The sequence below is a fragment of the Sphaeramia orbicularis genome, chromosome 3 (assembly GCF_902148855.1).
Source record: "Sphaeramia orbicularis chromosome 3, fSphaOr1.1, whole genome shotgun sequence".
NCBI classification, from domain to species: domain Eukaryota; kingdom Metazoa; phylum Chordata; class Actinopteri; order Kurtiformes; family Apogonidae; genus Sphaeramia; species Sphaeramia orbicularis.
This window is the reverse complement of record NC_043959.1, coordinates 36,815,126-36,841,614: the sequence shown is the minus strand read 5'-3', so window position 1 is coordinate 36,841,614 and position 26,489 is coordinate 36,815,126. Positions and strand designations below refer to the sequence as shown.

General features: G+C 39.8%; 1 protein-coding gene across 1 annotated transcript in view; it reads left to right on the top strand.

Annotated features, from left to right (window-relative positions):
* The first annotated feature begins 3,322 nt into the window (after nt 1–3,322).
* tox3 (TOX high mobility group box family member 3) overlaps nt 3,323–26,489 on the top strand; it is a 35,934-nt gene continuing 12,767 nt past the window's right edge. Inside the window, exons 1-2 of the mRNA XM_030129934.1 lie at nt 3,323–3,424; nt 22,968–23,033. Coding sequence (XP_029985794.1) covers nt 3,323–3,424; nt 22,968–23,033 — 168 coding nt within the window. The remainder of the gene's footprint in view (nt 3,425–22,967; nt 23,034–26,489) is intronic.

Genomic DNA, 26,489 nt, shown 5'->3' with positions numbered 1-26,489 from the left:
ACACTAAAACTGAGCTCATGATCTGATTTCTGGAGTTATCAGATTATTCAAGCGCTAATATAAACAGCATAAACAGATATGCTTTATCAGATAATGACATTAATCTGATTATAAGAAATCCGATTAACACACCTGGATTTCTCCCCAATGCTATTGACTTTGTGTGTGTGTGTACCTGTTAATCTGATTTATTTTGTTCTTTTACACCTAGAAAATGTAAGCAACATAGTTAAATGTGAGACAATAATAATATGTTCTCTGAAAGAAATAGATAGTGGAAATGTCTAAACCAGGGGTTTTTTTGATTATCACATTTCTGAGGTGCATGTAGTTGCTGTCTCTTAAGTCCAAAACGATAATTTTTCAGGAAACTGGAAAAACTATGCATATAATTTAAATAAATGAATGGAGTTAAGAGATGTAGTCACAAGCTGTTTTCAACACTTTTCATTGGTTAAATATTTCTAAAACCATCAGGCCAATGTGAAGACTGACCAATAGAATCGTTTTATGACAAAAAAAAAGAACAAAAATGGATTTAAGAGGTTTCCGCCCAACAGCGACGATATGATTGCTCCTAGTTCTCTGATTTTGATGTTCGTGTAAACAGGGTCACTGTTAATGTTTTCTGTGTATTCTTTGCACATTCATCCCGTGGGCCGGATTGGACCCCATTCCTGCCCAATTTTGGCCCATGGGCTATATGTTTGATACCCCTGGTAAAAGTTTCAGTAAGCAAAGGTTTTGTCTTTTTTACATTAAATAATTGCTATGATTGCAACAGTTTTTTCAGACACATATTTTATATATTTTTTGGGTATTTAGCATTATTACAACCCATACAACTTCGTGTATTGGCCATAAACAATAGGAAATTAAAGGGCTCCGCCTTTCAATCATCACACTATACTTCCGATCAAATTATTAAATGTTTATATAATCAATGAATAACAATGCTTTTTTCCATTAAGTGTATTAATTTTTTAATGCCTCTGGATATCAAATTTAATGCTTTTTATGCCATTTAAGGCCTTAATTTTTACAAAATCTGTTTAATGACTTTAAATGACCCGCATCAACCCTGTTTATGTCTTATAGATAGATAGATAGATAGATAGATAGATAGATAGATAGATAGATAGATAGATACTTTATTAACCCATGAAGATCCGGTGCTACTTTTATGTCAGTCCCCAGTTGAAATTTTCTCCATATCTCACCTTTCTTGAAGGATTTATCACCATTTATTTGTAATATTATCCTCTCTATTTTGTATTTTATCAGTATAAATCAGGTATTTTCCTATATTTAATTTACTGATCGTGAAGATGTTCATTAAAGCTCAGATTAAAGTTGAGGGCTATTTTATCAAAAACAGAGAAAACTGCAGAAAAAGTTACTTTTTCAGTCAAATATGTCATTAACTGAACATAAAACAAGCATCTCCATCCATTGTCATTGATCCAACTGAATGGGTTTTACTGGTGAATCGATGTTGTAGAAGATGACAGTGTTTCCATGGTAACTACGGAGCCTCTGAATGTCCAGATGAGTCATATCTAATGACCATGAAAAGATGACAAACTTTATTTTACACCAATTATTTACATATATTGATAGGATTTGTGGTTTTCAAGTTATTAAGTCTTATATATCAGTAGATGCTTTTGGACACCGGTGGATATTTGGGTTTTATAGGTTTATCCGGAGAGCTGCAACCGATTAGTTGATTAGGTGCTTGAAGCGAATGTAAATATTCACGATTCGATTAATCAACTCAAATTGATTGAAGGGAAATATTCTATTGCAGCTTTCCTGAATTGAAGCTTCTTTGTGCGTCACAATAAGTGTCCGTGTGAAACGCAACAGTGGAACCAATGTTTAACAGCAGAGAAATGAAGGAAACAAAGCTTTGATTCAGGAGAATTGTGGTTGAATGATTTTTTTTTTTATCACTTTGAGTTGATTAACCAGTTGCAGCACTGATTGATAGATAGATAGATAGATAGATAGATAGATAGATAGATAGATAGATAGATAGATAGATAGATAGATAGATAGATAGATAGATAGATAGATAGATAGATAGATGTACTTTATTTATCCCAAACTGGAAAATTCCTATGTAGCAGCAGCATGACACATATTCAATAACAATATAATACCACAGCATTATTATTTTTATTTTAAAGTGGACAGCAGTTTTTTTTTTAGTTTTTTTTTTTTAATTCATTTATTTTAGGTGAAGCTGTGAAACTCTTGTCCATTATAGAAGGAAAAGTATGCATTGCTGAGTCTCAGGAGATGAACCATACATGTAGGCTGTATGATGAAAATGCAAAGTGATGCAACAGTTTGGTGTCATTCAGACCCATTTGGTGATCATATAAAAAAAGAACATCCATGCATACACTAAATGGTAAAGTACACGCAGAAATGCAAACATAATTGTAATGCAAATACTACAAGCGTCTGGTGATTAATTCTGATGTGGCAGGCTGTCACATGGACTTAAATGCGGTGTTTTCATGGGAGTGGCTTGGTGTGTTTGGGGAGTGGCTGTCTTGTTCACACATTTCGCCTTGTTCATCAGTAGGACAGGCAGAGCCGAGGGCTGGACCGGGATACGCACTGTACTACATCCCATCCATTAATTGCACCATCTGTGGAGTGTTGTTTTGCTTGTTTTACAAACTCCTCAAACGATGTATTTAGCAGATGGGCTCGGACGGCCAGCTTAGCTTCCTCAAAGTGCTTCATCAACTAGTTCAGTAAGTTGGACTAATAAAACTTCAGACAGACGCACCGGAGGACGCGGACGCGCACGGGTCACACAAGTGCGCGGTTACATCCACGAGGTTTTATCGACACTTTATCGCCGTTTTTTTTTTTTTTTTTTTGTCTTTTTTTTGTGCATCTGACAGGGGGGGAGGAAAAGGAGGTGGACCCACGCTCAGTCGCCGGTCTCGTGGCTTCTTTGTATACAGCAGCAGCAGCAGCTGTGTGTAAATGCATGGGCGCACAGCCTCTACAGCTCCTTGAGGGACAGCGCGTTGGGTTCAGTCCAGCCTTCATGTGGGCTTCCTCGGACATGAAGCGGCTGACCCAGGTGTAGAAGAGGAATATCCAAACATTACTCGAACCTTTTTTTCCCCCTTCCTCTCTCTTAACAGCAGTGTTTTTTAGTCCTCCAAAGCTCGGGTCAGTTCCACCGCCTCTCTTTCTCCGTGCGTCTCTGTGCGCTTGGATTGTAAAACGGCACAAACAAACTGAGCTCCGTGCACAGTAGGTTACTGCTTCAGCTGCGCGGCTCCCACTCACCATGGATGTACGATTTTATCCGACTGCTGGTGGAAATTCTATTCCAGGAGATCCACCAAACCTGGATTTTGCCCACTGTCTGGGCTACTACAACTTCAACAAGGTGAGAAAGCTCCTTTTTTGTGGTGTAGCCTAGTTTTGTCTAATGCGCCCACGTTGGCGCTGAGGGCATGCGTGCGTCCTAACTCAGATCTATTCCAGCCTCAGTGACAGAAAAAGCATCTGAAAACTTGATTGAAAAACCACTTTCTCTCACTTATTCCCTTGTGGAGTAATTAACCCTCACCTACTATGTTCCAAAACTTTGGATGGAATTGTAATGAGAGCGCAAGTGTAGTGACAGTGTGTCCACGGTGGTTTATCAGCTCAGAACAGCCAAAACGCACCGCTAAACTGTGCCCACAGTGATGTGATCCACAGTCATGGACGCAGTTGGATATTTAGTTTCATGTAGCTGAACATCAGCGGTGGAGCTCTGCATCAGCACCCGACAGAATAAACGTAAGAATGTGATAAAAGTCAAATAGAACCTATCAGGTGTCTTCCAAACTGCTCTGCTGGACTGTGATCCTGTTTCATGAGCCTCTACATGAAGCCGTCAAACACCACGTTATAACTAACACTTGTCTGCCCTTTGGCTTTTACTGGGACTCTGCAACTCTTTATATGTCAAGTTAAAACCATTTCAGTCTGGTTTTATTTTAATTTAGTTTTGATCACACAGGAAAAACACACATTGATCATTTTACAACTTCACAGCTCTGCACATACATACATATAGAAGTCTGTGTGGTATTAATGCAGTTATTGTCAACACTGTGTCGTACACTTACACAGCATATGTTCAGTAATAACTCATCAGACTGTTTTACTAATAGAGGAAGTAACATCATGCGTAAAACCCGGTGCTTTATTCACTCCCTCTGGCTTTAACTGTGTTGACAAGTTGTTTTATTCACTTACATAAGTATGTAAACAAGTATTCTGCTTTTATGTTCTATTTAATAGCATTGCACATGTATGACAAGTCCACTGTCAGACTGGGGTTATGTAAAACACACTGGATGGTTTTGCTGTTGTGTTACTGATGTAATACTTGAACTTTTAGGCCCTTAATCCATCAGCAGCTTGACTCCTGTGTACCCAGCGTGAGGGAACATCACTGTGACAGAAAAAAATTACACAACTGCAGCGTGCTGTTTTTAAAAAGTCTAAACAATGGCACCCCTCACCCTTCCTCTCTACCCCCACCCACCACCCACCCACCCACTCCGACACACACTCAACACACCCACCCCCTTCCCAAATTATTCAGCCCTATAGTGCAGCTCTGTTTGCCCTTGCAATCTGATGCTGCTCGAAACAGTTACCAGGTTTGTCTCACTGTTTCATCAGCTCTTTGTCATCTGGCCAAGTTGTCATATGTGCCCAATTTCATCATGTCTTCATCAGCCTTGAGAAATTTTAACTGCATTGCTTTGAATTGGTGTAAGAGTTGAAATATGAGTTTATTCCTGCTCATAAATTCCCTAGGTCAAGTAAAAATTTCCATCTGTAACAGTAATGGGACATAATGCAAAAGGAGGTAGAGAGTAGGTGGTGGTGGTGGTGGTGGTGTGTGTGGGGGGGGGGTGATGGGAAGGTGCTTATCCAGTATCTCTACCAGTTACGTTACAGACAGAAAGAGACACAGAGAGGGAGTACAAAGCAGGCATTTCATGCTAATTACAATGCTTTTCCATGGTGAACAAATAGGCTCTTTTGCATGCATCTTTCAAATAAGCCTCCAGTTTATCTGAATCAAGTCACTGAAAGGAAACACAATGCATAGCAGTTAGTCATCCAAAAGATATGGCATGCTTACAAGTCAGAGAACTGATTTATTTTATTTTTTTTTTTTTTATTTTATTTTGTTTGACTTCTTTAATCTATTTATAAGCTGTCACAGCACCTTTTGCAAGCAGCAAAACTTTGACTAGATTCACAGTTTTTGATTCAAAAACAGGCAATACCCACTCAAAAATGCTGGCACAGGAAATGTTCAGATTTAATGACAACAGAGACAGAGGGGCCCAGAGGCACTTTGAAACATCACAGATTCTTTTAAATTTACAGAAAAATCCAAACGAGTGGCTCAAACTTAATTAGGTACTGCAGTCATGACTAATGAAGCTGCCTGTGTTTTGGCACCGAGATGAAGGAGAAACAGTGGTGCTGAAGAGAAACACGCCACAACTTCACACAGTTGAATAAGGCTCATAAAGTCTATCGTGAACAATTGCAAGCTCTAATCTAACAGAATTAAACACGGTCTCTTTTATTAAAACATATTAAAGGCTGGTGTTTGGGTTAGTTTGTGTGAATGCTGAATGAAACATGTGATGCTGGGTGTTCAGGTGTGTGACGGGGCTGGCTGTCGCAGCAGGGTCTGTTTTTGTTAAAGTACCCTGACTTAAGGTTGAACACGGATCAGTAAAGCTTTAGTACTACCCACAACGCCACCTATTTCCACTGATGGGTTGTTACTTTAAATGGTATTGTTTTCATTTGATCTTTGATAATGAGTCTCTTGCAGGTTTTGGCTTGTTTTAAGAACACCTGTTTGTAGCCAGTAAAATTTCTAAGAACTGCCTTTTTAACTTTGGAAAACTTCAAATGAATCCATGTGTCTATTTCTCATTTGTATAATTTCTTACTTGCTCTTACTTCTGCCAGTTAGTTCTGCAAAATAGTTAAACGAATATGTTTTTTTCTGGCAACTCTTCAGTCATGTACAACCAAAGACAAGGAGCTGTTTGGATTCAACTGGTTTTGGTATAAGTCAGAAGTGATTGACTTTAATGGTTTCATGAAAGAGACCCAGTGTTATTCCCATATTTATGGCCATCTGGTCTTTTCTTTCTTAGAGGTTTAATAATGTTTCAGATACAGTATCCATTTAGTGTGGGCTTTCATTACCTTCAGGCGCAGAGAGACTTAAATTACCAACAGATGTTAATATAAACTCTTCACCTGCACCGGTGGTAACACTTGAGGTTTATTTGCAAAATGAATTCCAGCACCACAGAGACATCTTAATTATTTGTACCTGGGAATTAACCATACATCAGAAATGTTTCAGTGGCTTTAATGCGTATGTTTTGTACATGACAAATGTGTTTTTAGAACCTTGTAAATGGAAGTACATGAGATAAAGTGATCCCACATGACCAAAGAGAATAAATGTGAAATAGTTAAATGATATAAAACGTCTGTGCAGGTAAGAGTGAAGTATAAGCAGTCGAGTTAAATAAAGCTTCAGATCATTCACTTTTTTTTCCCATTTTATACTTAACAGAGACGAGACACCCTTTGTTTAACTTCTACTCTGCGTTTTATTACCGCTAACCTATGATATGACACAGGAACTGTGCTGTAGAAATAATAATAATCAGTTGAAGTTGAAGGCTGTAAGACTTGACATGACAATGTGAGGTTAAGGCTTCAATTATCTGAGGATTTTATTGAGCCTGAAACATGAGTCAGTTCATGGTTAATGCAGCCAACTGACCCCCGACACATATGCAAGAAAAACAAAACACAACAGAGACGTAAAAGAAGCATCTCAATTGAACTACTGTACATTCACAGCAGGACCCCCCCCCCCCCCCTCCCCCAGGCGCTCTTTTATGTGCGTGTGTGTGTGTATTGAGCTTTTCTTTCTGCGTCATTGGGACAGAAAGGGTTAACACTCATCTCAACTCTCGGGCCTTGTGCATCTCTCCAGTGTACACAGCTGGTGCCATTTCATCACATACATTCTAAACATATCCAAACACAACTTAAAACGTGTGTGTATGCTGTCATGATGTGTGTGTTGGGTGGATACTGGTGGCGGTGGTGGTGGTGTGTGTGTGGGGAGGGGGGGGGGGGTTGTCTGCTTTGTCAAACTCAACTGTTGATGGATATGACTCCGAGGTGCATGTTAAATGTTTAAATGTCCAAGAAGTGAATAGCTGATGTGTTTTGCTGGGTCTTTTAATTGTAGCTTGTCAGGAGATGTAGTTCAACAGATTTATTAAACACCTAATTTTCCCACTGAGATTAGAGAGTGTTATTTTTAGTCCGCCTGCTCGAAGACACACTGTATTGGAGCTCCTGCCTCTAAGAAAGACTGCTCTGTCTTACTGTTCCATGATGTATTTGCAAATAAACCTACGTCTACACAGAGCAGATGTGCACATTCTCCTAATGCACGGCATTCTGCTTCTTGGACAATGTCTTAGCGTGGATTTTCTTCAGAACAGTTGATTTTTTTTTTTTTTTTTCTTGCTGTGATCCTACCAGGACACATAATAGAGACTTAGTAGTAGAGGCTTTAAAGGCTTTTAAGGAGTTCATAGTGATCATTTCTGAACACGGGTCTCATGGTAAACCTTGAGCTTGATAGTTTCTGATTCCTGCGGCACCACATTATCACAGCTGTCACTCTCTTTGCTTTGTTGATCGCGTCGAGTTGAGATGTTGACATATAGCATGTATGCACATACATACACACACCCGCACACACACACACACGCTCACAAACATGACAGCTAAATCCTCCTGAATTTGTTTCAGTTCATTTCAACTTGTTTTGCCCGTATAATCCGATCTGAACCAACAGTCTGAACCTGTGAGAAACATAAGACCAGGTTGTGTGCTTTGTTTATGAGGTGGATATGACAAAGGCTCTGAAATCTTAGACAGACATACACCATTAGCCAGATCAGCACTCGTAAAGACCTTCTGTAATCCTGCCATCACTGCTCATAAATCCACTTCATTACATCTCGTTGTATGTTAACTCAGCGTCAGTTCATTTAGGCAGACCACACACTCTAAAATAGTTTCCCAAGTGGTGGGTTGTGAACCTAAAGGGCACCACGTGTCGTGACATGATTGTAGATGAAGACCGTGTGCCCTGGCTTAGGTTGTGATCTCATGACCAGGGACAAATTAGGGGCCTCAATGTAAAACCAATCAAGTATCCATGCTTACATGTTGTATTAGCGTCCCCTTATCTGGGTCATTCATGTCTTTCAGTGATTAAAACAGTGTATTTTTTCCTCCTGATTTTAAACAAGATAGAGTCGAGGCAGTGCTGTGCAGACTGTCGGCTGAGGAGATCCACAAAACCATGAAAGCGTAACCCACTGCAGAGCTGGTCACAAGTCGTAGTTCTACAGTGAGACTAAATTTGCCTGAGAAATGAGTTTCCCTCTGTTATAATTCCTCAGAGAACAAGACTCTTGTCAAGGTCAATGAGAGGACTGAGGTTCAGTTTTGATGATCTGTAGATAAAACTAAGGTACCTCTTGACAAGGTAACCCAAGTACTTTGGTGACTACAGTTTTGCTAAGTTGTATATGTGTCACTGAAATAAGAAATAATGTACTCGTTTTTGGATTAGTTCATCGTTTGAGGTCAAGAGTGAAATTAACTGTAGGTGTTGAATAAGTCCCCTCATTGCAAGTACTACACACTTTGAATCAAAGTGGGGAAGGGATATTTTTCCAGCATGATAAACTGTTTTAATGTAGTTGTGGTTCACTACATCTTTGACAGCCTTAACCTTGCTGACTTATTAAAAGAAAGGAGAAAAACTGAGAGCCCCAGAAACTGCCTTTACCATGAATTAAGCAGTTTTCAAAAGGACCAGTCAATCACTTCTGGTTGGCTGATTCAATAAGCGTTGTGTCCCTACAGTGGTTAGCCTTGCTGTTAAGACACATTTATTTTTAAAGCTTTCCAGAGAGCGAGGCATTCCATGTTTCATAGATCTAATGTCCAACCCTCTTAATGGGCTCACGGGCTGTATCCAAACATTCAGCTGTATTCCCTTTGACTTCACTTGTTTGACTTAAGCCCTCGGTTCTTTTAAAGAGCAGAGGCCACTGACACATGTCCACCATCTCACACAGTTAGCTCTAATATTTTTTTGGTGAAGTTAAAATGAGTGCTGTATTTTAAATTAGACATTTGTTTCAAGCTCCTCTAGCGATTACCCTTTTAACTTCTTGATTTATTTATTTAACATAAATGAAGTTTAACATAGTTCCTGTAAAACTGGATGCACTGCTCAGTTCACTGCAAATTTACATACACATTATGAAAATTTGGGTTTTACTCTCATAAAGTCACAACAGACCACAGATATAGAAGTATAATAATGTCTAATACATGTAACATAATACCGGGTAGTAAAATCAAATAAACTGCCATACCATACGCTCAACAGATACATAAGGCTTTTCCACCAAACATGAATTAATGGCTGTGTCGGATTTCTTTCTATATGACCAGCTAAAGGAAAACAGCCCACTCATAGCAATATTAGTCACTGTCTCAGTGATTGTGTGTGTATCATGTTGAATGTGAATTTCTTCCTCATTAGAGCTGTATAGGCTGCAGGTGTGTGTACTATTATATGCTACCCAGTGTGATTAATCCACCCTTTTTCACCTGCCCCCTCCCACATCACACATTCCCACAATGCAGCATGTTACCAGGTTGCACTAAAAGGACTGACAATAGTAGCAGGTGTGCAAATATCCCTCAGACCCGTTGGACAAAGAGCTTAAATAATGGGAGTAAATAAAACTTTTATTTGAATGGGCAAATAGATGGCGTGTTGGAACAACACTGCCCATGTGTTCGAGGAAGGGTAACATACATTTTAACCTGTTTATCACACTGCAAAACATGCAGGCATTACTTGGTAAAGAAAAGTTATTGGAATAAAGGTCTACGAATATTTTCTGCTATAAAAAGAGAAATTAGTGTTAATATATTTTTCATCTTTAGCAACACTTTTGAACATGATTTTTCGATGTAATGGACAGCTTAAAAAACATAACCTTTTTGCATTATTCCATTCACACCATACAGGCTTGTTGATTATTTTCTAAAAGGTTTTCAGTCATTGTCAGACATTATGTGTATTTGTAGCAGTGGGGCAGTGTTAATGTCTGTCTGAGCAGTTACTGCCATAGCAATAATACTGCTGCCTATAAACCTACTTCGCCCCCTAAATGAGCTTTAATAATCTCATAGAATTGGAAAACTGCCATCTCACACTGCCATAGTTTGATTGCATCTTTTATGTACATCCATTACAGTGATAAATATATTGTATGCCTTTTTTTTTTTTTTTCTAGCAACAATGTCCTTTGCCATAAATTGTATTCATTTCAAATGATATCAGGATCTCAGTAAAGTGCAGTGATAGAAGATTGTTTTCTGTAAAGCCCCGAAGACAAATGAAACAGCGGTGTTTAGAGGAATATGTTTGCCCTTCATGTCTCCCTAACCTGAATCACCACATATCTTTGTATCAGCCTGACACAACATTTAAGTTACACTAGAATTAAACTAAGATAAAGCCCTTAACATTGCGTGACTTATATTCATTTACTGCCTCTTATGTGTTCACTTTAGATTAGTCTGTAATTTTCCACCAATGCTTAATATTTATGGAATTAACTAGTTAACTTTGCGGATTAGATAGACTATTTTCAATTTAAAACCAAGATTCTAATCATTTCCTTAGCCGAGGGTCCTAACATAAGTGCAACCATAAAAGTATATTTTCATCTTATAATAAGTGCCCAGGGACCATCTATCGTTCTCATTTAAATGAACATTGTGTGTTAGTGAAATATCACTGCTTTAAGATTTCCAAAGTGATAAAGATCATGCAATATGCTGTTCAGTTTCCATTCAACTACAGGATTAAAGGAACAATGGACCCTGCCTCAGTACAAGCACCAGCCACAAAATAAAGGTCCGGTCCCTGAAACCTCCACTGGGTTAAGTGAAAGGGGTCCATGAAATTCTTGAGCCGACTTCTGATATTTTGGAAGTTGAAGTTGAGGCTCATTCACAGCATGTCTTTGTTTACTGTGATGTGTGTATTTTGGCGGCTCGCATGCGGCCATAGTGCGGGATGGCAGAAGTAGAAACAAGATCAAGGTCTGCGAGGCCTCAGCATTGGCAGGGTTTCCTTCGCTGGACGACCACTGACAATTCTTACAAATGGCATTCCTTCCAGGCAAACTGATCTACTGAAGGTCCTCATCTTTTGGAGGTTTTGACTCACGGTGTAACTTTTCAAATACCTGCGTGGCTCAGGAAAAGGATCTCTGTCTTTTTTTTTTTAAAACAGGCTTCGTTACATTTGTGACTCCCGCTGATGAACAAGAAGAAAAGCTAAATGATTAAACTGTTTCAAAGGCATTACAGGCAGCTGATTAAAGTGTTAGGTCGGAGTTAGCCAAGGTTAACCGTCCATAATGAAACACATTTTGAAAATAATGATACGCTGCATGGTTTTATGAAAGCTTGTGGCTGCTCAGCTCAGCAGTGGTGACCTTCAGCAGTTCCACAAGCTAATCGCAGTGATCCCACAGCACCCCTGTAGTTTTGAGACTCCATTACCTTCTGATATGCATCTAGGAGAACAGACTTCGCACAAGGTCTGCCTCTGAAACCATTCCTGTATCACTGAGGTGGCTGATCATCATAGCGTTCAGCACACAACATGAGATATGCCTGAAACTGCTGCTTTGAATTTGTGAATGTGGATATGGGGCACAGCAGGACAAGAGAAAGTGGTTATAAAAGAGTTATTCTTAATAAGAAAAGTGAAGGACTTCAGTTCACCAGAGCAGCTGTATTGTATTTGTAACAGGCCTGCTGAACAATATTACATCACGTCTGAGTATTTGTCATCTGTTATTGAAGAGCATGTGGCCTGCGATTAAAAACAGCTGCATATTGTGCACCTGGGTAGTTTGGACTATACTCTTGCCAGTGCTTTAGGTTTTATATCCAATACTGGCAGCTGTCCATGCTGCTGTTGTCCATCCAAAAACCAATACCTATTGAGAAACTGAAACAACAATATTAGCTTTGGCTAAGTGTAATGCCTTTGGGGTGTGAACACCCTTGGGATTTGTCAACAAATATAGCAGTGAATGTGTTCGACTTAAGACGTCCAGTTACATGACACACTTGTTTTTACTCACTTACGAGGTGGAGACGTGTCATGTAAAGCGACGGCTCCATGTGCAGCCTCACATTTTGTTGATCTAAATATATATATTTTTCAGAAGAATACACTCCTAACAGGAGCTAATGAACAAATAAGACTAATTGCCTGTTTCTTTCATTCATCACCAGAGTCTCTCATATCAGGCAAGCTTCAAGCAGAAACAACAAAGTAGTACATAAATCAAAGTAGTTTCCTCTGCCAAGCCAGAACCCCCTGGGAGGTACCTTGGTGCTTAATTAAAATCCAGAAGGATCATGTTTTAAGTGTAGGTGAGCGAGCACTGAATAACAATGACAAATCATGCCCTAGAGCATTAGTGGTGTGTTTTGGAAAAGAATAACTGCATCCCCTTTTTTTCAGTCCAAAATAAATGAGATTTAATGTGAAAGAAAGCTGGTTTCGGTGTGGCACAAGGGCTGTGGTTAATTCAGCTTTCTTGGCTCCAGAACCTGCCAAAACCAGGACTGACATATTAATCTCATAATTACCCTTATAGTACTATAATGAACTGCTCTTTATTAGACATTATTGGAAGGCTTACCCTTTTCAGCACTGTTTATCATCCCTTTTTGAGATTTGCCATCACTCAGACTAATAGTTTTTAGGAAATGTCATAAGTCATGCCTAGAGAAAATGAAGTTTCAATGAAAAATGTCATCCTACCAAATTAATGTAAAAAGGGCCCCGTATGGGTAGCACAAAATAAATGAGATTAATGAGACAATGCATTTAAGCCATTGTATACTATTTAAAAGAAATATTAGCAGCATGTAATATATTGAGCTTTGTACATTCTGTATATTTTCAGGGATCAGAGGTCAGGATTTAGGCTGTTATTGTCCTCTGTCTTTATGTTTCTAGATCTGAGTTGTTGCACAAAGACTGGGTAAAAGAAAAACACAATCTTCGTGGCTGTAACCACAAATAGAGTATAATCATCAGATGAAACACTATGTAAGTTCACATTTTTTGGGGTTGACATCTCAGACGTAAACTGTCCTACATAACTGTTTCTGCCAGCGTCATTATTCTGACGTACACAGGCTCTTAGGAGAGGCTAAAAAAAGAAAAGTACATTAAAAAGAGAATGTGTGTAGTTATCAGCAGAAAAACCTCTCCCAAGTCAAATCCGCTCAATTACAGAGCTCTGGAGAGCTATCCCCAAGCAACCCTTCCATTGGCTAATCAGTCACAGCAAATTGCAGTGGTGAATATTTCAGACTCGACAGATTTGAATAAAGACATCATGATTATTTCACTGTTGTACAGTATCCTGGAATAATTCTACAGCCCTTCAGTTGAAACCAGTACAAACTGCATAACTCCTGATTTAAGAAGAGGAAAAAGTGGAGGGGGAAGAAAGCAAACACAAGGGCTGTCAGTCAATGTGGCAAGCTAATTGGGTCGATCTCTTTAGTGAAGATGAATGAAGAGATTAACTCTCCCTATGTGTCCAGTGAATCTCCCCCTCTGGCTCCAGGTAAATTAGCTGATGACAAGTTGACAGTGGGAATTCTCTTTCTCACACTAACTTAAAGCTGCAGTCAGTATTTCAGCGTTGGGCCCACTGACATCACAGATTCCCCATTGCAGGCCTGTTTATGTATTGATTAATTGGATTAGTGACATTTGTCTGTCAGGGCTTATTCATTTTAACCACCTGACTGACACGGGGAATCCCATTACCTGTATTTTCTAGCTAAAAAGGTTTGATTATGCAAAATGTATAAATGCTTAAGTGATTAGCATTAGTCCGAAGCATCCGCCGCTGTGATTAAACACATCCAATCCTGTCGTGTTGCATTGTTCTTCACATCTGCAGTTGGCAGCAGCATGCCAGGGTGTCATCTCTTCTATATATACTGGCAAAGAACTGGAGAAGTGGGTCAAACATGAGCGAAATGAAGACAAATGAAGAGTGTTTGGAGAACATGTTCACACCAAGGTCTAAGTGCAGAGCAGTGCCCTGCTCTCGTTTATTTTAGCTGAGAAACTCACAGCATGGTCCTAAAATAGAGGTCAAGGCTCAAATACAGAAAGTGTCACTGACCCCTTTTTTAGCTGCCTGCACAGGAGAAATGGGATAAATCTGTGGTCATAGGAGGAAATCAATACAGCCTTAAGGGGACTGCATAATTATTACCAAAAAGACTCAATTATTTGTCATTTTCTTGTTTTCTTCTGTGCAGTAATGGTCTACTCAAAAATACATCTGTAAAAAAAAAAAAAAAGCCATTCATTGATTTAGGTGTGTCTTTATCTTGTGCATGGCTGTGTTGGCTTTTGTGACAAACACATTTTAATAGTGAAGTTTAGATTGCTTGTATTTGATTGCCCTTACACTGACATATGTCATCATCAGAAAAAACTATTTTTTGCGTAGAAAATATGAACACTTTTGTAACTTACCTTTCTCTCCTAAAAAAACCCCCCTCTGCTTCAGTACATGGCAGACCTCCAGGTTTCTGTGTCTCTTTGATCTCAAACCTCATAGTTTCACACAGAGGAAAGGAATAATTTTTGCTTTACGACTAAAAGTGTTGTGTGTCTTTGTTCTGAATCTCTTTAAATGTCAGCGCAATGATATGGAATCTAAGTTGAAGCTTAGTGTTTGTAATTATTCAAAGCTGGTATCTTAATCTCACATTGCTTTTGAAGTAGGAAATGTTAAAGTGACATTTTGAGTTTAAATACTGTTAAAAACATTAGTGAAGCACTTAGCCTGATGGCTCCTGTCACAAGAAAAACAATGTCTGCAGCTCAGCAGCCGTCAGGTTTGCTAATGATGTCCTGCTGTGCTGTCAATCCCGCAGATGAACGGACAATAGTATGGCAAGAAGAAAAAGCTTGAAATCGCTAATTGCTTTCTGCTCAGCCATTCTGTAACTACTACTGTAAGAGCTCACAGATGTCTTTTCCAGATGCTATTTCATTATGAAGCGCAAACATATTACAGGAGCAATGCAGTGGCTTTCTTTATGTTGCACATCAACTCATGATGATTATAGATACATTATTGCAACCACAGTGGGAGGGAAAAGGCACGTGCTGGAACAGCACAAAGCCCAATGTCCATATCTGTGCATTTTCATTATTTCACTTAATTTGCCCCAGTCATTCCGTTAATTTCTGCCAACTTGTTGATTGTCAGTTTGGAGACTCATTTCTGGAGAGGAGCCCGAGAGCATTTGCAGCCGGACCTCTGTCAGTAGCGCCAAGCAACACAGCCACAAATTGGAATGTGGTACAGCTCTGGGAAAGCAGCCAAGATTTAAATTAGACAATAACCTCTGCTCTCTCTATATTGCCTCTCTTTTCCAGCTGCAGGCCTAGCTATTTGTTTAATACAGTCAGCCCTGTAGTATATAATAGACTGATATATGAGTCGCCGCTCAGCAGTTTGTGTTTTTCAGATTTATAGAGATTGAACAACTGGTCGGTCGGTTTGTGCTTACTGTGGGCTTATGGTAAGAATAACAGAAAAGAAGCAGGTTGCACAGTCTGGATATGCCTGGAAAGTATAGTTAAAATATAAACAAGAAATAAAATCTATTAGTCTTGAAAGTTTTCATAAACAAATAACTAAGAGAGTTAAAAGAGCATAGACTAAACATTTAAGATGTGTTGCATACTTTTTTGGCAGAAAATTTTGCACTATCTCCAAGTTTGCAATCACTGTAAAAATCATATTTAGCCACTATGGTTGGTTTGTTTTACTCTTTTTGTCTGATTAAGTATCATAAATTGGGCTTAACTAACCCATATGATACGGTCCATATTCAGAAAACCAGACGTTTTCTTGCTTATTACCACCTCCACGATAAGAAATAAGGGATTGTGTTGACTCCATCCCTAAAAGCTCTTTAGTACGGCATTCCCCAAAGCTGGTAATAATGAGTGTATTTGCTATCTATGTCACATAGGGAATGGAAAAATGCATCTGTTCTACTAAGCAATAAGAGAGGACTCCACTCCCAGCAGCTTTCAATAGAGCTTTATGTGGTTCAAGTCCCAGAGCTCATCTGAGAAACCTAGAGAAGTAGCACAACTAAGTGCCACCAAAACCAAACCTGGTTGCAGTGGCAGTTATTTCCCATATGACATTTAACCCATGTCACATTCAGCAGCCTTGTGCTACGTGGTGAAACAATGACAAACAGCGCAAACTATTTTTGGTTAAAATGCTGATACTATCATGAGCTGGAGTTTCTTCAAAGCGGTACTGGGTAAACGGCCTTGAGACATGGCACGGTGGTAGAAAGCAAGACAACACCACCATGACAACTCTTTCTCATGTTGCTTTCCTGAAGAGCTGCGCGCCCATGCAACAGCAGCCATTGTGAGAAAGCTACACCATGTTTCTGAGGCCCTCTCCATCGCCTAAGCTCCTTTGTGGCTGAGGGCCAATGGCTTTGCACCCCGCCAGATCAAAGATGGCACCCCATTTAGCTTGCGCTTTCTTTTAGGATTTGCTCTTGAGATTACAGAGCAGACTCAACAGCTAAAAAAAACAGGATGTTGGATGTTGACCCGCATAGTATTGAGAGTACTATGATCAGGCATTGGGTCCATTATGATAAATACTTAGACCATCTTTGTTTTGGCAGCATTTGCAAGCCTTAGAGAGAGACCACGGTGCAGCTCTGTGTATTTAAGTGTCAGTGTGTAATAGGGCAGTCTTGGATGTTGATTTATTGCAAAAGCACGATAATAATGTGTTTTTGAAAAGCTGCTTTAAGTATTGCCTAAGTCTTTCACGGCATGTGTTTTAACTTGCTTCTTGTAAAAAAGTGAGTAGATTTTAACACCTTTGCACAGTGGAGTGTGAACTAGAAGTTTACTTTTGTGTGACTGACAGCTTTTCTGCCTGAACTAATGTGTGAGCTAATGCAGTAAACCGAACTAATCTCATTCTCAAATACTTAAAAAGAAATGCAAAGATCTTACAAATTCCGTTTCACCCTCGTCTATTTGTGTCGTGTTATCGCTCTTGTACACTGTGTCTGTGCTGAATATAAATTTAGCCCAGAGGAATATGCTGAACGCACAAACTATAGCTTGCCTTTTACTGTCTTTCAACACTGCCATAATGACATGGGAAGCTTGGAAAAACACATTTGCTGAGCTGTGAAATCGCTTAAAGTTTTTCCCTTTATTTTGATAGTTAAGCTTGTGATTTTGGTTGGATATGCAAACTTACTTTCATGGCCTGTAACAGACTTGTAGTGTTTCCCTACCCTGTAGAGTAATTTGAAGAATAGAGGTTTTGCTTTACTTATGCCAGCCATCACCTATAACACCTTCCTCTTATAGACCACGTTGACAGTACATTCTGCATTTCATTTCTTACCTCCAGCACTCAGATTAAACACTAAATAGTTAGAAGAAGTACAGTCTTGTCTGGTTATGGTTTGACACCTGAGGAATGGTTTAAATGGTTCCTCCTGGTCTATGTTTGCTGAAATTGGGCCATACAGTGGAGATAATAGACACACAGTAAGCACAAAACTATCAACATGATTCAGGTCCCAGATAAGACCCTCACTTTTTCTCCTGCTGGATCTGCACCACTGTGAAGGTACTCACACTGAGAGGTAAAGGAAGAGTGAGATGTATACAATGAACTGCTCCTCAATGCTACCTTATGTAGCCGAGAACTAGAAGTCCTAATGGTGGAAGACAGTGCTGGGCTGGGGGAGTAATGATTTTAGCTTTAAACTGAATTACCGATCGATTCAGCCTGCAGATCAGAACAGAGCTTGCAAGGCAACAGTGTGGACATGCTGTGTTGTGGAGTCGCTTTACAAATTGACTACTGCACACATAGAAGGAAATATATCTATATATGTCAGCTCTACGCAGCGTGCACAGTGGCCTGCTGGGCGTGAATAGGCCCTGTGATCACTAGAGAGGCAGCTGCAGCGTGTTTATGCTGTATTGGGTTGTAAATGAGCATGTATTCGGTGAGGACCTCAGGAATCAGGAGATAACTTTCCCAGAGGCTACAACAGTACCGAACCAGTATTGAAGGGAAAAGGCAGTGGAGCTGCTCTTTCGAGTGTCCAAATCCCTTTCACTGAATGAGAGGCTTAAACCTGGCGGTAGGCCATGCTTAGGAGGAAATTGCATAAAATAATACATAGCAAATTACTGTGGGCTTCTCTGGATTGGAGGTTGAGTTTTAACTGTGCTGTTTTTGCTCTTTTATGGAGACCACTGGAGAACATATTAGCACAAGTGTCATGTTCCAGGGAACACATGCTAGGCTGTGATTACTGAGCTCAAGCTGAACTGTAAAATCACTTGTCAGCAGTTGATATGTTTCTGGAAAAGCCTGGGCTCTTGATTGAATTAGTTTGGTGGTTTTCAGTGGGGAGGAAGAATGTGTCCAATTTGCTTACCTGCTGACAGACGACACTGATATTGTGACTTTTTGATTGTAAAGTAGACCCAGAGAACAGTCTGTTGAAACAATGCAGTGGCTCATGGTATACTGAGGAATGTATTAATGAGATCTGTGTTCAAAAGAGAGAGTCGGAGTAAGGACATTTCAAGTTCTCTGTGTTTTACAGGACAAAAGCATGACACACATCTGTCAGGCGTTTATCATTTGATGACCACCGGCAAAGCCATATTTGGTTTTCAGATGAGAAGGTAGAGACGGGGAGATGTGTTTTTTGATTTGTATGCATGCACAGCTGGCGGCTTTGCTATCAGACGCTCTTCAGCTGTGTATTCTGTGGCTCTTGGTTGTCCAGTTCATGTTTACTGATAGGATCTGTGTGGTTACTCCATCATATTGGGGGTGAGATGGGGTCATGTTGGTGCAATATTGTGTTCGCCCTGAGGTTGAAATAATTTTGTTTGCTATAATAGCTGTAAAACACCTTATTTCCCCCTGGACATTCTTTCATACAAATAGTTCTGCGCTGGGATTTAAAGGGTGGAGGGAAAAAAAAAAATCACCCAACAAAATTACACTTGCTTTATTCAGGAAAGCAAAAATGCACAGTATGCTTGATGTTTAGATTCCGAAATGAGTTTATTACACAGTTTATTTTTATAATGAATGACTGAAGCATTACACATAAAATTTGCAAGGCTTTGAAATCTATTCTTGAGATATTATCCTTACATGGACAGAATGAAAAGAATGACATTACTTTGCAGTTACAGAAAAATAAAGAAATTCATATTCAGCCCATTCACTGTGAGGCTACTTAGTTTCCCGTCTGTCTGTGATCATGCAGACAGTGGAGTCTTTTCACGTCAGGATCAGGGTCCATGTAAGCTCTTAATTCTCTCCTGTTAAACAGTTATTGAAGAAATGTGCTGGTGGTGCAGAAGGAGAAATAAAAACACTAAGTGCCCAGTGTTTGCTCTGCCATGTAGCCATGTCTGGCTCTTAGTGCGACTCATATTACAGAGCACCTTTAACCGGGAATTCACTCTGTTAATAAAAGCCTCATACCCCAAAGCACTTGCACTATTTTCTGTGGTGTCCCATGGTTCTCGTCTGCCAGAGAGAAAATCATGACAAATACGTGACTTGATCTTTGCAAATGTGGAAGTTTAATTGTAATTCTTTTTTTACACACATAAACTCACTACTGTTGCACTGTATATACTGTACATTTCAAACCAGTCTCATACCAGAATGATACGTTTTCATGAGTATATGATCTATTTCACTTCATCTCTAAAGTGAAGCAAATATGTTTAGAACAGGGTGAAAATATTCATATTAAATCTCTTTCATGATTGAATTAGGCGCAGGATTTATGCAAAAATCGTACCTCAGACATCCCTAATTTGACACACACATTAGAACTCTGTTTTCCAAAATGCACACACATGATTGTTTGGCCTCTCTCATGGCTGCCACGGCTCTTGTCTAGCTCGTCACATCATTTTAATTACAGAGCCTTCATTGTCTGCGCTGACCCATTTTTGTTCAGTCCCTTACCGTCAGCTGCGTGGTCCCTCCAATCACACTTAATTTCATCTGGCATTTGACTCAATCGGCACTGCTGCGAACATGAGCTCTGAATGCCCTCCACCAAAATGAATTGGGAATAACAATAACAATCTCCACTCTATGCTTTGGTTGTCCGCAGAGGCCTGTGGCCTGCGCTGTGCCACGACATGGTAGAGCTTTTAATGGTGAAGATTGATACTAGTGGCTGGGGACATTTCTTGGGATGTTATTCACAGTTCTCTGAGGAGATTTGGAACTGCTCTTAAAGGGCTTTGGAAACACAGTAAACCATCCCTGATGTGCCCTGGGAATTTCACCACACTAATTAGCACTTGGACTTAAGTTGATTGTGTTTTCTAATGAAGCGAATTTGATTTTCATCAATGTCTTTGCTTATAGTGTGTGATTCATCCGTACCTTTTGTAGTGGGATGTGTGTAAATAACATATGACTTTCAGATTTATAAGTGCTTTCATGCTTGTAAAGTTGTCATCAACACTAACCAGTGATGTGTAACATTCCAGGTAATTGAGCTGAAGATGTGTGACTATTAATGCCGTTAACAAATTTATACAGATCCTGAGATAAAAAAAGCACATCACTGCTTTTCTATAGATGCAACAGGCAGAAAAGTATAGAAGCAAAAAGAAAACAAACCCATGTCTATTCCTGTGGGCTTTTCTTCAATTGTCAGGGAACTATTTACAATAAAGAGAAATTGTCCACACTCTTTAAAATCTTATTCACATCCGGACAGAGACAGGGAAAGAAGAAACAGAGACAGCATTGCGTTAAGCACTATCTTCCTCCACAATCAGAACAATGTTCCTAGTGCTTGAATAGAGAGGGATATCTCTGAGACTTCAATTTGTTATCTAAAAGAAGAAGGAGGACAGAGTAACACTTCCAAGATAAGCGCAGCATAAGGTTAATTACCAGCTGAGTGGCTGATGTAACCCAGCCGTGTCATGTCTCAAATTTACACACAGTTGGGAAATAAGGGGTACTAAACCTATAGACAGATGTTTCTCACTGACTGATGCGCTTTTGCGTCTTTACACATTTGTTTTGTGTTGAGGTAACGCAAACACGCAAAACGTCATTCTAGAGTCAAATATAGTTTAGTGGGGCAGCTTCAGGTATGATGACACTGGAGGCCTAGTGAGCACAAACCACCTGCTTTAGCAACTGCTTGCAGAGCTTGTGGCTCCCTTTCTCATTGGTGCGTAACACTGTTAACATTGCTGCTGATTCCCCACACTCTCTCCAGGGCACAGACTAATTAATGGATACCATTCGCAGTTGATTAGCAGCAGTTCTTCGGTAATTACATTCGCATACTAACCACTCAGAAGAAAAAGAGAAGAGAAAAAACACAAAGGGCTAGAAAATATATTAATGCACTTCTCAGTTCACTCTGATCTTAATTTGTTTCCACTATTGTTTGGCTTATGCTAAGATAAGAAGCCTTTTTTTTTCTCCCTCTCTGTCAATTAGAGTTCTTCGTCACTCATAATGTTTTAAAAGAGTGACTTTGTAATAAACACATAAAAGAGATTACAGCAGGGCTTTGTTGAAAATGGGGAGAGTGTTCTCAGTGGAACCTCATGAAGATGAACTCGCTGTGATTCTTTCTCCTTTCTAGCCATGTAGGCTGGGTTTGCACTCCTCACTCACAGAGAGGTGCATTGTGCTCCTGGGCCCAGCTGCTAGCCCATAATTCTTCATTCTATGTCCCATTGTTCCTACCTGTCAGCATGGTTGTGTCTCCGAAGAAAGGAAGTGGCTGCCATTTTGCCAGCAGGCTATATGTGGGTTTTGGGGGGGCGGGGGGATGTTGTGAAAACATGTTATTTCATACCAAAGTACAGGGTTTTAATAGCATATCGAGTGTTCTAAATGGTAATTTGTCTTTACAGTGTGTCACTCACAATTTTACCACCAGTGGCTTTTACAATACACAGCTATCATCTCTGATATTAACATGTAAAAACTAATGGATGTTTTTTTTTTTTTTATGAAATTGAGCTGTTGTACTAATAACTAAAATTTTGTTTTATTTTTCTGAATCCAGAAAATGTTATGTTTAAGTGAGATTTTCATTAGCGTAAATTAGTGTCAGAAATTATCGTGGCAAAATTAATAATTTATCTCCCATTAACCAAAAAGTGCACTCCTCCCAAATTAAAAACACCCTCCACCTCCTTATTTCCCCCCTGTATCAGTACTCTCCCATAGGTTATTTGAAGTTAATAACCTGCCACTGCATCTTGATGCTTGGCTTTGTGATGCAAACATATCCTTAATTGCCATCCCATAAGAGCTGAATAGTTGGACCAGATTCTCATTACCCTGGTTTGAATTGGCGTGGGCCTCTCACATGCCTCTCTTCATGTCACAATAATGGTAAAGTGGCAGAATGCACTCGTGCAAGTAGTAAAAAGGGGGTTAACTCAGTGTGCAAACATTCAGAGCCAAGTGTGACAGTCTGTTTGAGTGACAGGTGTCCTTTATGAAGGAGGAAGCGTGAGCTGTAACGGCATGTATCTGGACTCTAGGAGGCTGATTGTGTTTCTGTTTCTTTAATTTTTGCAGTTCCAGAATAACAACAACTACATGAACATGGCGGAGGCTAATGGTGCCCTGCTCGCTGCTGGTGATGTGAGTATGAGCTTTATTTTCCCTATGAGTGTGAGAAATCCAATCATAAATGCAGTTCAAATGAAGCCTAGTATAGTTTTCTGAATGACTGCAAATGTGAAGGTTTCTCCTTGTAAATACTAGAATGAAGTCATAAAAAATATTGCTCCTTTTTAATATATCTCTGTGGTTCATGATTACCCTTTCAAAGGTAGGAAAGTTGGAACCACTAAAAACAATATCATAAAGCAGTCCGGTATTCCATAAAGTCAGATATTCCATAAAACCCTCCATATTGCCCAAAAAGATTCATCCCAATTCAAATGTCTCCGTCTCTGTCACTGGAAACATTATTTTATATTGCCTGAAAAGCTGCTCTTGAGACACACAAGACAGTAAGCTTACAGAAGGATGAGGCAGGCTCATCCTTTATTGTCTCATAGTAACTTCTCAGAGCTGACACTGATGTGGTCTGACTTTCTTGACTGTGCTCTGTAAGATTAAGTGATATCTCAGAAAGTTGAGGATATAAACACCTGTTTTCTTCCTCTTTCCAAAACCATAATGAAGGAGCCCAAAGAGATTTTGCAGTTCCATCAATCTTTGAGCCACTCCATCTGCTGACACTTACAGAAAGTGAAATGTCCCCGAAAATATGAGGCTGTGGAGCTGCCAGAATAACTGTGTACTATACTGTCACATTAGAAGAAAGAAAGGGATCCTTCTGTTTCTCTGGAGGTATATAACAGGCTCTTTGAGCCATAGCAGGCCTAACAGTGTGCTAAATTTATCCATTTTATTCCCCCTCCGCCCACTCCGCTGCCCTGTCATTAGAGACAAGTGCACCAAAAAAACCCCATCATCTTCTGTGGTTCAAACAGACCAATCTCATCCAGTTTAGATCAGGAGATTGATCTGGCTTCAAAACCCACAGAAAAGCATCATTACATAGCTCTAAAATACTGAGATAGATGTTATTGTTAATATTATTGTTTTGATTCATGTCCGTTCAGCATTTGTGGCACAACTGTGACACTAAACCTCAGGCCGCTGCACAGAAGCGTTTGGCGGCTGTGACCTCATGCTCATAAAGTGGCCCCTCACAAAGCCACGGAGTACTATGGAAGAAGTTTAATTTTCCCCCACATTTACGCTGAGTGGGCGCATCCTCTGTATCCACGGGCTGCTGAGGCCCACTGCAGCGGGGACCACGCCGACACAAGCTGCTTGGAGAGCGTTCAGTCCCCAGCTGTGAGGGCCCACTGTGGCAGTCAGAGGGGGGGGGGGGGGGGGCTGGGGGGGGGGGGACTCCTTGATAAAAACAGCTTAGCTCATTTGCATTTTATCAAAAGGAACAACTGTTTCCAGTGTTAGGGCACAGATGGTATTGTGCTTAGAAGGAGTGAGAGAGAACAAGTCTTAAGCATAGTTTTTTTTTTTCTCATCAGCCAATAGACTGTACAGTATTATTTGTTGCAACCTGAGCTAAAGTAAGAATAAAGCGATTCTTAGTTGTTCGGTTTTGTGGCTCCACTGTAATGCTATATAATCTCTACTGCGTCTGCTTTGGGCAGAGGGTACAATGGGAAAGGAAATATCCTATATGAGTGTTCCATGATGAACAGCTTAGTTTGACAACCAAGCTAAATTTATGCCAGCAAAATTGGTTAGCCATTGTTTTCAAATGAAACCACAAGGTAATTATTTTAAACATGCTCTCTATGTCCATGCACTCCCACTTTTTGAGCGACTACACCTCTTTGTGAAATTAGGTCAGATATAAAAATAGCATTAAACATGCTCTAAATCATGCATGTTCACTTTTTAGCCAGTAATTACAGGTTAAAGTCTTAGTCAAGCTTAAAAGTGATCTTGCATATCTATTGTCACGCATGATAATTTCTCAAACAATATCATGGATATATAAGATTAGCACTTAATTCAGTTAAGAAACCCATCAAATACTGTGGTATTTTTCTGTTGGTCCTAAGAAGACATTTTTCAAGGTAAATGTTCTATTAAAGCAAGCACTCGCCTTATGCGTCAGCACCCTGAAATCTGAGTGACACGACTGACTCCCATGCAGTTAAAGTTAATATGATAGTCACGAAAAGTGTCCATCCAAACAGATGTACATGACATTTAGTATAAATGTAGTAGTGCATTTTTTTTGAGCAAGATGAAAGCTTACATGGAACAGACCTGTGTTCCTGTTTCGATGGCTGGTGTATCATTTACCTTATGCACTTAGAGGATGAGATAAGATGACCTTGGTGCGCCTAGTAAAGCATACATCCTAGCAGGGAAAGCTTGACTGCTTCCCTCAGGGAAAATGATACTGTACACTGAGATTGTGTTCCACTCAGATGTATCACTTTACTTTCCCAATCAAATTAGAGTCATGTAATCAACTATAAATATGTAGAAATGGACTACAAATGATCCAAATTTGAAATAATGTTGATTAGGGGTGCCATGGTGTATGTTGTCATTTGAGTAGCTGCACTCTGCCTGTCTAGATATTTGAAACTGGATCTTCAATGCTGTCTCTATTGATTCTGAGGCCTATTATAGGCAGTAATTGCATGCTGCTGCCTTTAACAAGTCTTGGTTATTGCATCTGTGAATCGCATTACTATGTTTATTGAAGGACTGGGAATAGTGCCTGAAAAGCTTTTTTCTTGCTCTTTGTCTTGATGCTGAAAGAGCAGGAACGTCAGAAAGGGAAAATTCTCTGATAAAGATCTTCTTGTGACCTCTACTGTAAACATGGCTGAAAGGTATAATTTAATATGGAAATAACTGTCTACATATATTTAAAGAAAGACACTGGAGTATTTCCAAGGCCCCGAAAACACTTAATTTCCTGTTACCATGAATTTGTATTTTGCCGTTCACTCATTTCATTTTACATCATGCTTTCCTGTACCCATGCAGGACATTGTGGTTATCATAAATTATTAGGTATTTGAGGGTAATACTACACTGTGTAAGTGCAGTATAGTGCTACATCCAGTAGAGGAGTGGACATTCCACATACCTGATCAGGATATTTAAGCTGGATATATAAGGTCTCTGTACAAGCTCTGCTCTCACACTATTGGACCCTGTTGTTGCCAATGGAAAGACACACATATACACGTCTCTCTCTCTCTCTCTCTCTCTGTTGTCTGTTGTGCTCTCTCTTACCTCACCTCTTAACATGTACATGCCTGCACATCCCAAGCCAGCATCTGGCTTGATACTTGGCTCTGCTGAGCCTTTCAGAACAATTTAAATGGATAATCAGGCTGGTGATGCGAAGAAAGTGGATTGTGCATCTCTTAATCTCCGATCAGAGCCCCCTAAGCTCCTCCTGGTGCAGAATTAGACTGGCTTTATGTGAAATGACACCAGACAGTGTGCAACACTGTAACACTCAGTGGGTTCCAGTAAAATCTGGCACCTCTTCCCCAGGGAGTGGGCCTTTTTTTCAGG